This window comes from Mustela lutreola, chromosome 4, assembly GCF_030435805.1.
Source record: "Mustela lutreola isolate mMusLut2 chromosome 4, mMusLut2.pri, whole genome shotgun sequence".
In the NCBI taxonomy this organism is placed as follows: domain Eukaryota; kingdom Metazoa; phylum Chordata; class Mammalia; order Carnivora; family Mustelidae; genus Mustela; species Mustela lutreola.
In genome coordinates, this window is record NC_081293.1 from 185,172,796 (window position 1) to 185,187,170 (window position 14,375).

The following is a 14,375-nucleotide window of genomic DNA, read 5'->3' on the forward strand; positions in this document are numbered from 1 at the left end:
TCTCTGATATTTAAGAAGTTTATAACTTGTCTTTTAAAAAAATCTTTATATGATCCCAGGGTGTAAGTCAGAAGCTGATGGCTGGATTTGTGGAGTGTTTGGATAGTGAAGACACAGAAGAATTTGTACGTCTAGAAGAGGGTATGTCTTCTACTAACATGTATTGTTTTTTCACTCTGTATAAATATAAAGAAAACTGTTAACTGTCTGTTGGTGATAAAAGAGAAGTTTGAGAATTTGCTAGCACAAACATGTAAGGCTTTAAACAAATCTGCATTCTAATGGCAGATGAAGTGAACTTAAAGAGAACATGGAGGTTTGGAATACAAGCTTTATATATTTAAACTTATCTTGACCTTTTTATTGTTTTGTAACTTTGTGTCATGAATTTCCACATTAAGGATCAGAACTTGAAAAGAAATTAGCTGGAATCCGTCATGAAACAAGAATCCACATCTTGAATCTTCTCATCACCTCTCTGGAACGTAACCCCCCCAACCTTGCTCTCTACCTTCTGGGCTTTGAACTGAAGAAACCTGTCAGTACTACAAACCTGCAAGATCCAGGTATAGCCAGAGGACACGTAGACATTGATTTCTGTTCATCTTTATGTAGCTAAGTGGTCACTCGTTGAATTCTGGGCTCATGGGATAATTCACTGGCAGTGAGAGGTCAGATGGTAGATAAGTCTTTAGAAATTAGATCTAAGTCAACAAATTAAGCCTTGGAGAATTTAATTTTCTACGGCATTATTTGAAAATGTGTTTACAGTGGAGCATATATTTGTGGAGTTTAATATTTATAAAAGGATTTTTAGGCTTTTAATGCAAAAATTTGAAAAGCTGAGTTTCTTCTTGGTTTCTCATAGGAGTGTTGGGTTGCCCTCGGACGTGCCTTCACGCCATTTTAAACATCTTGGAGAAGGGAACTGAAGGGAGAACAGGCCCAGTAGCAGTGAGAGAATCTCCTCAACTCGCTGAACTGTGTTACCAGGTATACAGAAGGCTGTATTTAATAGCAATTAGTAGGAGAGATTTAAGAAATGCTTGAGTATATCACAGATCTGGAAGTATAACAGTAAGACTTGAGTTGTGAGTTTGGCTTGTCTTTCATTTATAGATAAAATCCGTGGAGCACAAACCCCAAGAACCTATAGATGTATAGATCTTACATGTTGCTCCCTTGAGAAATGAGGGAAATTAGATTTTCGAGATGGATTTTGACCCGGTAGTGTAGAAAGTATCCAGTGGTGCTGTTTCAAATTGTTTCTTTTTGGTGAAGACAGTAGTGGATTTGGGTCAGAAGACCTCTGATTCTCATCTCTGTCCCTTAACGAGCTACGTCAGCTTGGGCGTGGCGCGGAACTTGTCTGTGTGTGTCTGTGTGTGCGGTGGGCTATTGTGGGACTTAGCTGAGAATGTAGGACTGTGGGTGAAAGCGCTGTTTAAGAACCGCGTGACTCCAGCACTGGAGCCAAACGTAAGGTGGTGGAAAGTCACATTAGTGCCAAGTTGAAACTGTCCTGAGAGCTTCTGTTTTGCCTTTGTTCACTTACGATTATTTCTCATCTTACTCATTTTGTGTTTGAAAAACTAGGCTCTTTAAGGTGTGACTCGTTTCTTAATTTCAGTAGCACCCTTGATTCACGTTTTCAGAGTAAGAAAGGCATTGTTGGCTTCTAGTGACCTGGAGATTTTTCTTCATTATGCTCCCATTTTTCTTTTTGTAGTTCTTTACAATTTTCTTCTGTCCTCTAGCTATCCAAATAGTCCTTCACTGTGAGTCCTGTGAGGAAGACCTGTAAGCTTGGTCTCCCTCAGAATCAAAATGGGGGAACGAACTTGATGTGCATTTTAGCAGTGCTCTAGAATTCGACATATTTATGTAGAAGTAGTTGATAGGCTCGATCTAAAGGAGTTAGGCTAAAGGTTAAAGGAGGCTAGAGGAGTTAGGCAGGTGAAGTAAGTGAACAGAGCCAGATTTAAGACAGAGGTGGGGAGAGGGCAGTGGGGGAAAGTCTGACAGACCGGAAAGCAGAAGCGCTGCTACTCAGCTCCGCTGATTTTCACCACATCAGAGTGCGGGCCCTGGTTCACCCAGATGCTCTGGTTTGTATCCACCGTCCTGACCAACGAAAACGTGTCTATCCCAGCGGTCTGCCAGCTTCTTACAGCTGCTCTGTGACTTCACTACTCAAACTGGGGTCCAGCCTCATCAGCCGGCCCCGCTCAGGAGCTTGTTAGTGCCGAAGCTCGGGTCCTGCTCCAGACTGCTGAGTCAGAATCTGCACTGAACCAAGGAGCACTGCTCCATTTTTAATGGAAGATGCTTCCTTCCCCCATAGGTTTATACTTTATCCTGCTTCCCTTGTAGCAAAGGGAAGAGTTTGGACCTTCCTGATATCTTCGTCATCTAGCAGTACAAGGCCTTCTGGATGAAGAAGTTGAGACTGAGCCTGTTCCTTTGTGCTCCCTCTGAGGATGGAGATTTTTCCTGCCTTGTCTTGGGAACTGGGGAGGTTATTGGGCACACGCTTGTAGAATGGCTTGTAGTGTTTCGGGAACTCACTTGCTGTGTCCTTCCTCCGACAGTGTGACCTCTCCCACATCTTTGAGCATCTGTTCTTGTATCTTCTTAGTAGAGAAGATCTTGTATCTTCCCTGCTGAGCAGAGAGCCTGCTGCAGGGTCTCAATCCCAGAACCCTGAGATCATCTTCTCAAGTGGCCACATAATATGGATAACTGATTTTGTTTTGTTTGGAGAAGTTCAGTATTAGCTTCTCAAATGCTTATTTGTTTATAGAGTACCAAAAATAACATCACAGCTATCTGGAAGACCAGTGTACATCTGCAACCGCACAATTCAAGTTTTACCTTGTGTTATTTTTAGTTTTTTTCCTTGTGTAGACATGGTTTGTGTAGTTCTTTCTGCTGACAGCTTCCTGCACTGCTGCAGTGTAAATTACCTGTAGACTGTTGCCGGGTTCTTTGCTCTAGCCGGCACCTTCAGAACTTTTTGTATTTCTCTCTCTCTTTTTTTTTTAAGATTTTATTTATGTATTTGACAGAGAGAGGGAACACAAGCAGGGGGAGTGGGAGAGGAAGAAGCAGGCTTCCTGCTGACCAGGGAGCCCAGTGTGGGCTCGATTTCAGGACCCTGGGATCAGGACCTGAACCGAAGGTAGATGCTTGACTGAGCCATGCAGGTGTCCCTGTTCTTCTGTATTTTTCTTTTTATTTATTTATTTACTTCTAAAATTATTTATTTATTTATTTTTTTAAAAGGTTTTATTTATTTATTTGACAGACAGAGATCACAAGTAGGCAGAGAGGCAGGCAGAGAGAGAGGAGGAAGCAGGCTCCCTGCTGAGCAGAGAGCCCGATGTGAGGCTCGATCCCAGGACCCTGAGATCATGACCTGAGCCGAAGGCAGAGGCTTAACCCACTGAGCCACCTAGGTGCCCCCTCTTCTGTATTTTTCTTAAGAATATAAGGACAGACATGGATTTATAGTTGATTGTCATTACTGGTTTTATAAATTCACAATGAACACCGAATTGGTGAATATTGAGTCATTGCTCCTAGGGAAAACTTAGTGTTAAGCCTGTAAGCCTTGGATCCCGGCAACCAATAATTCAATAACCTGGTTAGATATGTGTTTCTGTTAAAAGACACTTTACTTAATACATATCATTGATTCGTTAGCATTGAACTCAAGGCGAGTAGCACTACAGCTCATGCCTGAATGAAGCTTACCTAACCCCTGTATTTTCTCTGTAAGGCACGTCCTAGCCTTCTTGTACTTAGGAACACTTACTTCAGCCCTATGCTTGGGGGCTATTTTAAATAGCGAAATCACAAAATATGAAAAACAGGCACAAAATAGGAAAAACAGATCACATACAATATATAGAAAGGACAGCTGTTACAACATTAAAGCTGAAATCAGGACAGAGCATTGCCTTCTTCGGCCTCAGCTGAGACTGTGCAAGGTGTTATTTAATCTGCATCTTCTTTCTATTTTTTTTTAAATTGCTTCAATTCTGGTAAATTTTTTATCTTCCTGAGAGTCAGATAAATTTAGTACAGTTTTTAGAAGTTACTTCGAGTATTTTGCTATTAATAATAATTGAAGGGGTGCCTGGGTGGCTCAGTGGTTTAAGCCTCTGCCTTTGGCTAAGGTCGTGGTCTCGGGGTCCTGGGATCGAGCCCCACATCGGGCCCTCTGTTCGGCGAGGAGCCTGCTTCCCCTTCTCTCTCTGCCTGCTGCTCTGCCTACTTGTGATCTCTCTCTCTCTTTCAAATAAAAAAATAAAAATATTTTAAAAATAATAACTAAAATACTAAACTTAACTGTGTGTATTAACAAACACTTAGGCTGACTCCAAGATTAGCTCTGTAGTGATGTCATCAGCACTCTCAGTTATATTCCAGTATGTTGTCTTGCATCGGCTTCCCTACAACTGCTTGTACCTGAGCATGTGTTTTATGTGTATTTATCTATTTTGCTTGAGTTACCGATGGGTGTTAGTTTCTGGTTCACCTTTTACCTTAAAATATTGAACACACAGAAAATGACCTGGGGCTTTGCGCATCTCTAACCCTTCAGGTGATCTATCAGTTGTGCGCCTGCTCGGACACTTCCGGTCCCACCATGAGGTACTTGAGAACCAGCCAGGACTTTTTATTTTCTCAGTTGCAACATTTACCTTTCTCTAACAAAGGTAGGACATTATTTTCCCATACCATTAATATCTAATTTGTCAAGCCCTTGTTGCCTGGTTTTGTTTGTACAGTGTTGGTGGTGGGGGGTAGCTGTTACAGTATTTGTGGAATTCTGCTTTCATTTTGTTACTTTGCTTCTTTGTTACTTTGGATTGCTTCTGTAATTGTTCTCGAGAAGCCTCATGTTCTAGCTGCTGGCATAAAATTATTTAAAAATAGCTTGCCAGGGATAGAGTTTATCCTTGTTCTACCAAATAAAAATTTTTTTTGTTGAAGAGATAAGAAAGTACTTATATAAGATGATTCTGGAAATTCAGATTTTTCTGAGTGAAGGTGTTTAATTACAATCTATTGTTTTACTTTTGTTTCTTGTGTATATATTGAAACCAATTCAGGTCTTGACATGAGAAATGGAAAACTCAGTATGGTGGAAAACCATAGGGGAGTTTATTGATGGGGCCAACACAATCCCAGGCTACCTGTGTTTTATAGGATTCTACTTTATATAATTTTCTTTTTGATCATTTTGTAACAATTTTCTTAATTCATATTATATCTAGATAGTGTAGTCTGTGGAGTTTTTTTTAAGATTATTTAGCATCATCTTTATGTTTTGGGAAATACAAGCTCACAGATTGGATAATAAATTCTTATTACTAGGAATTATCAGCTACTAATCTACTTTTTAGAGTGATGGTTCGAGAGGCCCTGGGGAATTACCTAGTAGCAAAATATTTTTCACTTCATTTTCCTATTAAGCATGTCTTATTTTTAGTCCTAAGATTTTGTTTATATAACAAGCTTTTTAAGAAGCCCTCTTTTCTATCTAATTAGGAAGAAAATTAATGTCTTATCTATTACTGTATCTGTCTTTTAAAAAGTGAATCTAGTTTTGCCTGTTGGCAGTAGAGCTGGTGGCAGTAGTAGTATTTGGTGTATTTTAAAGATTTTATTTATTTATTTGAGGGAGAGAGAGAGAGATCACAAGTGGACAGAGAGGCAGGCAGAGAGAGGGGGAAGCAGGCTCCCTGCCGAGCAGAGAGCCCAATGCGAGGCTCGATCCCAGGACCTTAGATCATGACCTGAGCTGAAGGCAGAGGCTTAACCCACTGAGTCACCCAGGTGCCCCTGGTGTATTTTATATTTATACTTTTAGAAATTAAGACTTTAGATCAGGCATATTAAGAATATTGGATTCAAAAGCTTTAAGTGATTCCCAATCCTAATTATATAGTTTCATTTTTGTTCTTGTTTCTGGAAAGGTTTTAGTATGCCCAGAGTAGGGAGGGGCTCAGTCCTTCTTGATAGCAGCTTTCCTCGTGGCTGGCAGGACATTGCGAAATTTGTCTCATCTTCTTGGTGTCAAGAAAAAGGCCCCCCCCCCTTTTCTTGATGAACTTGAGAGCCCCTTGCTCTTGGAGACCTTGAGTGGCTCCACAGCATATCTTGGATAGTGTCTACATGAACTTGGTGTTCTTGATGAGGTGCCTGTCATGGCTGGGCCTCAGCTTTCTCATGTTCTTGGTCACCCTGTGGCCCCGATTGAGGCCCACAGCCATAGGATGGCTCAGGGCCATGGCTGTAGCTCTTGAGTCACTGCTATGGTGTAAAGATGAATGCTAATTCTGTGTTAAATCAGGTGGCCTTGATTATATCAAGAGATATAAAATTATGAGTTATATATTTGTTTTAGAAAATAAAAGTCAAACTGTATGTTAGGGCTTTTTTTTAATAAGTTATATATTTGAGAATTAATTTTTTTCAAGTATGAAGTTCCATATTAATGTCCAAATAGGACAGACTTATAATTCTGTAGATCTCTGTAAAGTTCTGGTAATGGAAGCTTGATTATCTTGTATTCTTCATTTGCTTTGGCTTATCTTTTATAGACATATACTTGTTTATTTTTTCTCTCTTAGCCATCTGTTTTTGCTTTTTTAATTTCCTTAGAGTGATAAATTATTATGATGGCAGGTTTCAGAAGTTACTGACTGTGTTACGTCGAAACATACCTGATGAGTTACAGAATTTAGGTCTGTTACAATCCTGTGTTACTACTCTGAAACCAAATCTCTATGTAACTTGCAGAGTATGAAATGTCTATGCTGAACCAGATGTCATGGCTAATGAAAACTGCCTCCATAGAACTAAGGGTAACTTCTCTGAATCGTCAACGGTCACATACCCAGAGGCTCTTGCACCTCTTACTGGATGACATGCCCGTGAAACCGTACTCAGGTCAGTGTGTATGCGTTGGCATTTGTTTTATTGTGCTGCTGACTGGTCTGTGTGAATGTGAGCACAACAGTCTTGTGCTTAGCATGTAATTGTAGACCAAATAAGTTCTTCTGTCTTTAGAATTTTCTTCCTTAAAACACAGAATTTTTAAGTCATCCCATAATTGTCATTTTATTATTGTTTGAAGCATGTATTTTCTGCTATATTCATATCCACAAATATTCAGTGGAGTGTGTCACACTGAGCCAGCATGACCCATGATATTTTAATGTGTCTTATGCATGCAAATTAAGCATAAGCTTTTCTAATCATCTCACTGGCATGATTGGGTCCTGCCTCTTTGGGAGTTCTGATTATCCTCTTTACAATTGTGAAGTGGATCTCCTAGGAACGGAAAGAATTAGATGAATGTTGTTGGTAAGTTCTCATTATCTCTGCATTTCAATTATCCTTTTGCAGAGGACTCTTTGACCTAGCAGCAGTGACCTAGAAAAGAAATACTTTGTTTGTTATTTCCAAATAAATGTTACAAGTGTGTTGTTCTTTTCCTAATCTGCTATTATTGATGCTCTAACAGATGGTGAAGGAGGAATAGAAGATGAAAATAGGTCTGTCTCTGGGTTCCTTCACTTTGACACTGCTACAAAAGGTAAAGCCCTTTGAATCTGTAACAACTTTATAGGTATATATTAAATTGCTTAAAAATTTAGAAGGTAATTATTACTCCTGTATCTGCAAATTCTGAACTGGTATAGAAGAGTGGATTATTTGCCACAGAAAAGTGGAAAGGATTATTTGCCATTCAGAAATATTTTTTTTAAAACTAGGATGAATGAATGGAAAAAATGTTCTTGTAAATGGGTATATTAGAAATAAAGTCAAATTTAGATTTCAACCCTGTCTTCTGTTGCTGGACTTGCTTGAACATAGCACAGCCTTTGTGCGTGAGCTGAGTACAATGGTTTGTTCTTCTCCTGATGGTCCCAAGTAAAACTGAACTACTTTTATTTTTTTTCTAGTACGTCGAAAAATTTTAAGTATTCTTGACTCGATTGACTTCAGTCAGGAGATCCCTGAACCTTTGCAGTTAGATTTCTTTGATCGGGCCCAGATCGAACAAGTTATTGCTAACTGTGAACACAAGAATTTACGGGGACAGACAGTCTGCAATGTCAAGGTGAGGATTAGTCTGAAGTGTGTGCAGTATCAAGTGCTTCTGACTTTGAGTCATCGGAGAAAAATAGAGCTATAGTTGTTTTCTGATAAGGATTTTGGTTCATTGGGCTGCGGTTTTCATTTTTCAAATAGCTGAGAAATGAAACTGAATAAGCCACACTAACTTTACCTCTTTTTTTTTTTTTTTTTTAAGATTTTATTTATTTATTTGACAGAGAGAGATCACAAGTAGGCAGAGATGCAGGCAGAGATGCAGGCAGAGGGAGAGGGAGGGGAGAAGCAGGCTCCCCGCTGAGCAGAGAGTCCAATGCGGGGCTTGATCCCAGGACCCTGAGATCACGATCTGAGCTGAGGGCAGAGGCTTAACCCACTGAGCCACCCAGGCGCCCCCTAACTTGACCTCTTCAAAAGGTTTCCCATCACCTTCCTGAGAGCAGTCATGCTGCCCAGCTGTGAAATGGTTTTAGCTATTTAATTCTCTACCAGGTGAATGGTAATGGCCTCACTAGTAGGAAGAAGATATCCAAGGGCATTTGCATGAACTGATCTGCTACAGAGGCTCTTTGGTAGCACTTAGTAATGTAAGGGATATCTAAAGTTTGTAACTAGAAACTAGACAGTGCCACTTGAAGATGGTATCCAAAACTTTTCCCTCTAGGGCTGTTTATAGTAATTGCTAAAGGTATTGTTCTGTCAGTGTCTGCAGTGGTCTGATTTTTCTCTTTTCTCAATTCTATAGCTTCTCCATAGGGTTCTGGTAGCGGAAGTAAATGCCCTTCAGGGTATGGCAGCCATAGGCCAGCGACCTCTGCTAATGGAGGTAAGCCTTGTTGAGTATTTGTTAGTTTTAACCTTTTTTAATGACTTAATTGCCAGTTTGAAAACAAAACAGTAAATTGACTTGTAGTTGATTAATAAGTAAACTATTTAAAATTAAACATTCATGGAATCTTTCATTTTGATTTTAAAACTTTGATACTCTAAACTGAAGTTAACATCTGGATGCCAGAGGGAATAACATCTTTTTCTGCTATACTAGTTAAGGATTTGCAGCCTGTCCATATTGCGTATTAGACTTCCCTTGCTCTCTGTCATTTAGGGAAGAGAAAGTCATTTGTCATCACAGGTGGGGAGGAATGGGTAAGAGGTCAGGTGGGAAGAATCATGTATATGGACACACTGCTGGTTAGGCCAAAGCAAGAGGCAAAGAAATAAAATACGTGTCAGGGAAACATGCCCTTGACCTTGAGTTATAGGCAACTCTGGTGCTCCACAGTAAGTGTAAGTAGATAATACAAAGAGAAGATGGAGTTAAAAAAGCTCATTTCTACCCATACTGCCTCAGCTTTTTGACGTGTACGTGGAAGGTTTCCCAAGTATACTGTAAGTGTATTCAGAGGAACAGACAGAGTTAAAAATAGGACTCCACTGAGACTCAGCCTAGCTCAGCTGGAGGAGTGTACAACTTGGTCTCAGGGTCATGAAGTTTGGGCCCCATGTTGGGTATAGAGATTACTAAAAAAGATAAATGAACTGAGGGTTGCTGGAGGGTAGAGGGGAGGAAGGATGGGGTAACTGCGTGATGGACATTAAGGAGGATATGGGTTGTAATGAGCCCTGGGTATCACATAAGGCTGATGAATCACAGACCTGTACCTATGAAACCAGTAATACACTGTATGTGAATTAATTGAATTTAAATTACAAAAATATTTAAAATAAAATAATTTTAAAAAGATAAATAAATTTTATTTTTTTAAAAGACTTTATTTATTTGAGAAACACCCTCAAGCATGAGTGGGGGCGAGGCAGAGGGAGAGGAAGAAGGAGAAGCAGACTCCCCTCCGCGTGAGGACTTTGATGTGGGGCCTGATCCCAGGACCCCAAGATCATGACCTGAGCTGAAATTAGACATTTAACCAACTGAGCCACCCAGGTGCCCCAATAAGAAAAAAAAAAGAAAAGAAAAGAAAAAAGGACTCTGGTTGGTAAAAGTATCATTTGCCCATGCAGTAACCTTGTGATTCAATTTCTGTGGCTTTAGGAAATCAGCACTATACTTCAGTATGTGGTAGGAAGAAACAAATTGCTGCAGTGTCTTCATGCAAAACGGCATGTGTTAGAGTCATGGAGGCAGCTGGTAGAAATCATACTGACAGCTTGTCCCCAGGACCTCATTCAGGCAGAGGATCGACAACTGATTATTCGTGATATTTTACAAGACGTGCATGACAAGGTAACATACTTCCTAAATTGCTTCCTAAACTTTCTTACTTCATAATTACTTCCTATATTGCTGAACAAATATTTGTACACCATCTGAACACAGTTTGCCACCATCCTTTTCTGCCTCCTTTTCTATTAGGAATGAATAGAGTCGCACACCGCCATTGCTAAGACTTCCCTTGAAAAAGGCTTCTGTACAGTCGTGGCTCTCAACCCAAGTGTGTATCAGAGTTATCTAGGGAGCTTTTTAAAGAAACACAGGGATAGATCCCACCCCGGACATTCTGGATGGGTCACTGGTTATGAGGCCATTTACGTGAATGTACATTAAAAAACCCAAGGAATGTTGATAGGAATCCCTTCTGGTTAGGAACACGTGTTTACCAGCTTCGTGTTTCAATTTCTTTCTGTATTTTAGTTTTTGTTTTCTTTGAACAGTGCCATTCCATTCTTACATTCTTATGGTAGTTGAAAAGCTAAATGCATGTAAAGCCTGCTAATGACTGTAGCTAAAAGCAGAGTCCTCACTCTGATTTGTTTTTCTGCTTTAAGATACTGGATGACGAAGCAGCCCAGGAGTTAATGCCCGTGGTGGCAGGTGCTGTGTTCACCCTGACTGCTCACCTAAGCCAAGCCGTTCGCACGGAACAGAAACAACCATTAGTCTTGGGATCCGGAGAGACTCATTGTGCTTTTATGCTTGATAGTTCTTTCGCCTCCCCTCCTCCAGCAGAGAACCCAGTGGTGGGTTTTGCTTCTATTGGAGATTCTTCGCTTCACATCATATTGAAGAAGCTCTTGGACTTCATTTTGAAGACAGGTTTTTTTCGTCTAAAGTTCTTATAAATTATATTTTTATGTTTGTTTTAACTTTAATCTGAAGAAAGGTTTTTACTATATATCTCCTTAGGTGGCGGATTCCAGCGAGTGAGGACACACCTCTATGGCTCTCTGTTGTATTACTTGCAGATCGCCCAAAGACCAGATGAACCAGACACATTAGAAGCAGGTAGAACTGGATAGATTTCTCATCTTTTCTGTTTTAGTGATTGGTTACCTTAAATTTAAAAAAAAAATCCCTTTTCCATCCCTTGGCGAAGCAAATCTTTAATGAGTCTTTATGGAATCATTAAAGGTCTGCGCTAAAGTCAAGGAAGAATGTTTAATTTTCTAAAATTAAGAAGATAGTACATGAGTACTATCTTCTCATAATAGCCTGGGTGGCTCAGTGGGTTAAAGCCTCTGCTTTCGGCTCAGGTCGTGATCCCGGGGTCCTGGGATCAAGCCCTGCATCGTGCTCTCTGCTCAGTGGGGAGCCTGCTTCCTCCTCTCTCTCTTTCTCTCTCTCTCTCTCTCTGCCTCCTTGTGATCTCTGTCTGTCAAATAAATTATAAAAGAAATCTTTATAAAAAACAAACAAACAAACTCTCAGATACCACTTTAGCTTATATATATTTTTAACTCCCTCTATTGTCTCTGGTCCCACTGAACAATACGTGATACTTAGTGTATCCATGTCTTTCTTCCTTTTGCAGTACATCACAGTGCACATCTAGTCGAATCTTTTCTTTTTTTTTAAAGATTATTTATTTGACAGAGAGAGCGCACAAATGCACAAGCAGGGGGAGTGGCAGGCAGAGGGAGAAGCAGACTCCCCGCTGAGCAGGGAGCCTGACAGGACCCCGGGATCATGACCTGAGCTGAAGGCAGCTGCTTAACTGACTGAGCTACCCAGGTGCCTGTAGTTGAAGTCTTTTCAAATGACTATGTTGTTCTGTAATATGGAAACATTTATTTCCCTACTTGGATTATGAAACTTCTGTTGTTTCTGATTTTTTACTGTCACAAAAGTGCTACATCAGATATTCTTTTATATGCCTATGTATTTTTCTCGAAGAATCCTTCATGGTAAAATTTCCATGTGAAAGAGTGTGCACATATTTATTTTAGTAGATTCTACCAAATGGCCTTTTCCTATATGAAGTCTCATCAGTAGTGCACATGTGTCTTTGTATTAATGTGACCATGTGACACATGGAGTGCACATGTGTCTTTGTACTAATGTGACCAAGAAGTAGCATTTCTTGGTCAAATGTAATGCCTGTTTCAAATATTGATAAATTCCACTTTCTAAAATATTAGCATTTTTAATTAAGAGTAATAACGTGGATTCTTCGATCTCCGAATATGAAAAATGTTTTTAACAATTCAGCAGATGAGTATATAATACTCTATACCAGGGTTATCCTGCTATTTAAGAACTTGCCATAAGCACCTTTTGATAATGGACTCCTGGTACCCTGCTAAGAATGGTTATAAGTATTTGCTATTTTGTACACAGATTTTTAAAAGCCACTTTGTGTGTAAGACCCAGATTATCTCATATTACTCTTTACTGGCTATATATTTTTACATATCTTTCTTAGAAAGATAGATAATAACCAAATGATGTGTTTATGGAAATGCCTTACTCAAAAAATGCACAAAAATATTTTTAAAGTCATTAAATAATAGTTCAGAGAAGTTTTTTAAGCAAATAGGAACTTTTATAAAGAGAGACAGTAATGATGGAGCTTCTACTCCCTACTCCTCTCCCCCAGCACGTCACCCCCATGTTTCTCTTGTCTAAAATTTTTTAATATTCTATTTAGTAGAACTATGGCGAAATCCCCACATAACCACTAGGTGGCACGCCAACTTGCTTTTTATAAAAGGCATGATTATCAAGATGTTAAAAGTAGTGTGGCCACAAAAGAAAATTCTCCTTTGTTTTTAATTTTCAAATGATCTGTTTTTAATTTCATCCCTTAGTTTTTTTTTTAACCACTTAATTGCTGCTAATTTTGACTTATTTTATTTTTATTTTTTATTTTTATTTCTTTTTTTTAATATTTTATTTATTTATTTGTCAGAGAGAGAGAGAGAGAGAAAGTGAGAGAGGGAATATAAGCAGAGCGAGTGGGAGAGGAGAAGCAGGCTTGCCGGTGAACAGGGAGCCCAATGTGGGGCTTTATCCTAGGACCCTGGGATCATGACCCTGGGATCATGAGCTGAAGGCAGATGCTTAATGACTGAGCCACTGAGGCAGCCCTATTTTGACTTATTTTAAATAGCAGAATATTTTATTCCGTAGATACTAGAGTTTTAAAGTTTCAAATTAGGTATATTAAATTCAGGGGTGCCTGATTAGCTCAGTCGGTTGAGCATCCAACTCTTGATTTAGCTGAGGTCTTGATCTCAGGGTCTTCATTTTAAGCCCCACATTGGGCTCCATTCTGAGCATGGAGCCTACTAAAAAAAGAAAAAGAAGAATTAAATTCAATAAATATTTATTGAGGACATGTGTGTATACATATATTTTGACACTGTATCTATTTTCTATTTTGTTTTAAAACAAAAACTGATTAAAAAAAAAAAGATTTTATTTATTTGTGAGAGAGAGAGAGAGAACACAAGCAGGGAGAGCAGCAGAGGGAGAGGGAAAAGCAGGCTCCCTGTTGAGTAGGGGGCCCAATGTGGGGCTCTATCCCAGGATCCTGGGATCACGACCTGAGTCAAAGGCAGATGCTTAACCAACTGAGCCACCCAGGCATCTTCCAGAAACTGATGTTTTAATATCTGTATACTTATTTTTCCATACCATTTTCACTTTACTTATTTATCGATTGATTGTTTAAAGAGTTTATTTATTTTAGAGAGAGATAGCACACCTGCAAGCAGAAGAAGGGGTGCAGGGAGAGGGAGAGAGAGAATCTCTAGCACACTCTACACTGAGCACCTAGCCCAGCATGGCGATCGTGACCTGAGTTGAAACTGGAGGGTTGGACAGTTAACTGAATGAGCACTCAGGTGCCCTTACTTTATTTTTAACATAGCTATATATACAGGATACTGGGCAGTTATTTTCCCTGTTTTGTGTAAAAGGAATCTTATTTACATAGACTAAATGACTTGTTTGTCTGTAATAGATCTGAAATTAGAATTCGGCTTTCTCAATCTGTAATAGAATG

General features: G+C 39.5%; 1 protein-coding gene across 1 annotated transcript in view; it reads left to right on the forward strand.

The window, feature by feature from the left end:
- NUP205 (nucleoporin 205) overlaps window positions 1–14,375 on the forward strand; it is an 89,755-nt gene that overhangs the window by 40,781 nt on the left and 34,599 nt on the right. Inside the window, exons 20-30 of the mRNA XM_059171941.1 lie at window positions 60–141; window positions 402–566; window positions 869–993; window positions 4,610–4,724; window positions 6,814–6,963; window positions 7,541–7,612; window positions 7,983–8,140; window positions 8,879–8,959; window positions 10,184–10,375; window positions 10,918–11,185; window positions 11,276–11,374. Coding sequence (XP_059027924.1) covers window positions 60–141; window positions 402–566; window positions 869–993; window positions 4,610–4,724; window positions 6,814–6,963; window positions 7,541–7,612; window positions 7,983–8,140; window positions 8,879–8,959; window positions 10,184–10,375; window positions 10,918–11,185; window positions 11,276–11,374 — 1,507 coding nt within the window. The remainder of the gene's footprint in view (window positions 1–59; window positions 142–401; window positions 567–868; window positions 994–4,609; window positions 4,725–6,813; window positions 6,964–7,540; window positions 7,613–7,982; window positions 8,141–8,878; window positions 8,960–10,183; window positions 10,376–10,917; window positions 11,186–11,275; window positions 11,375–14,375) is intronic.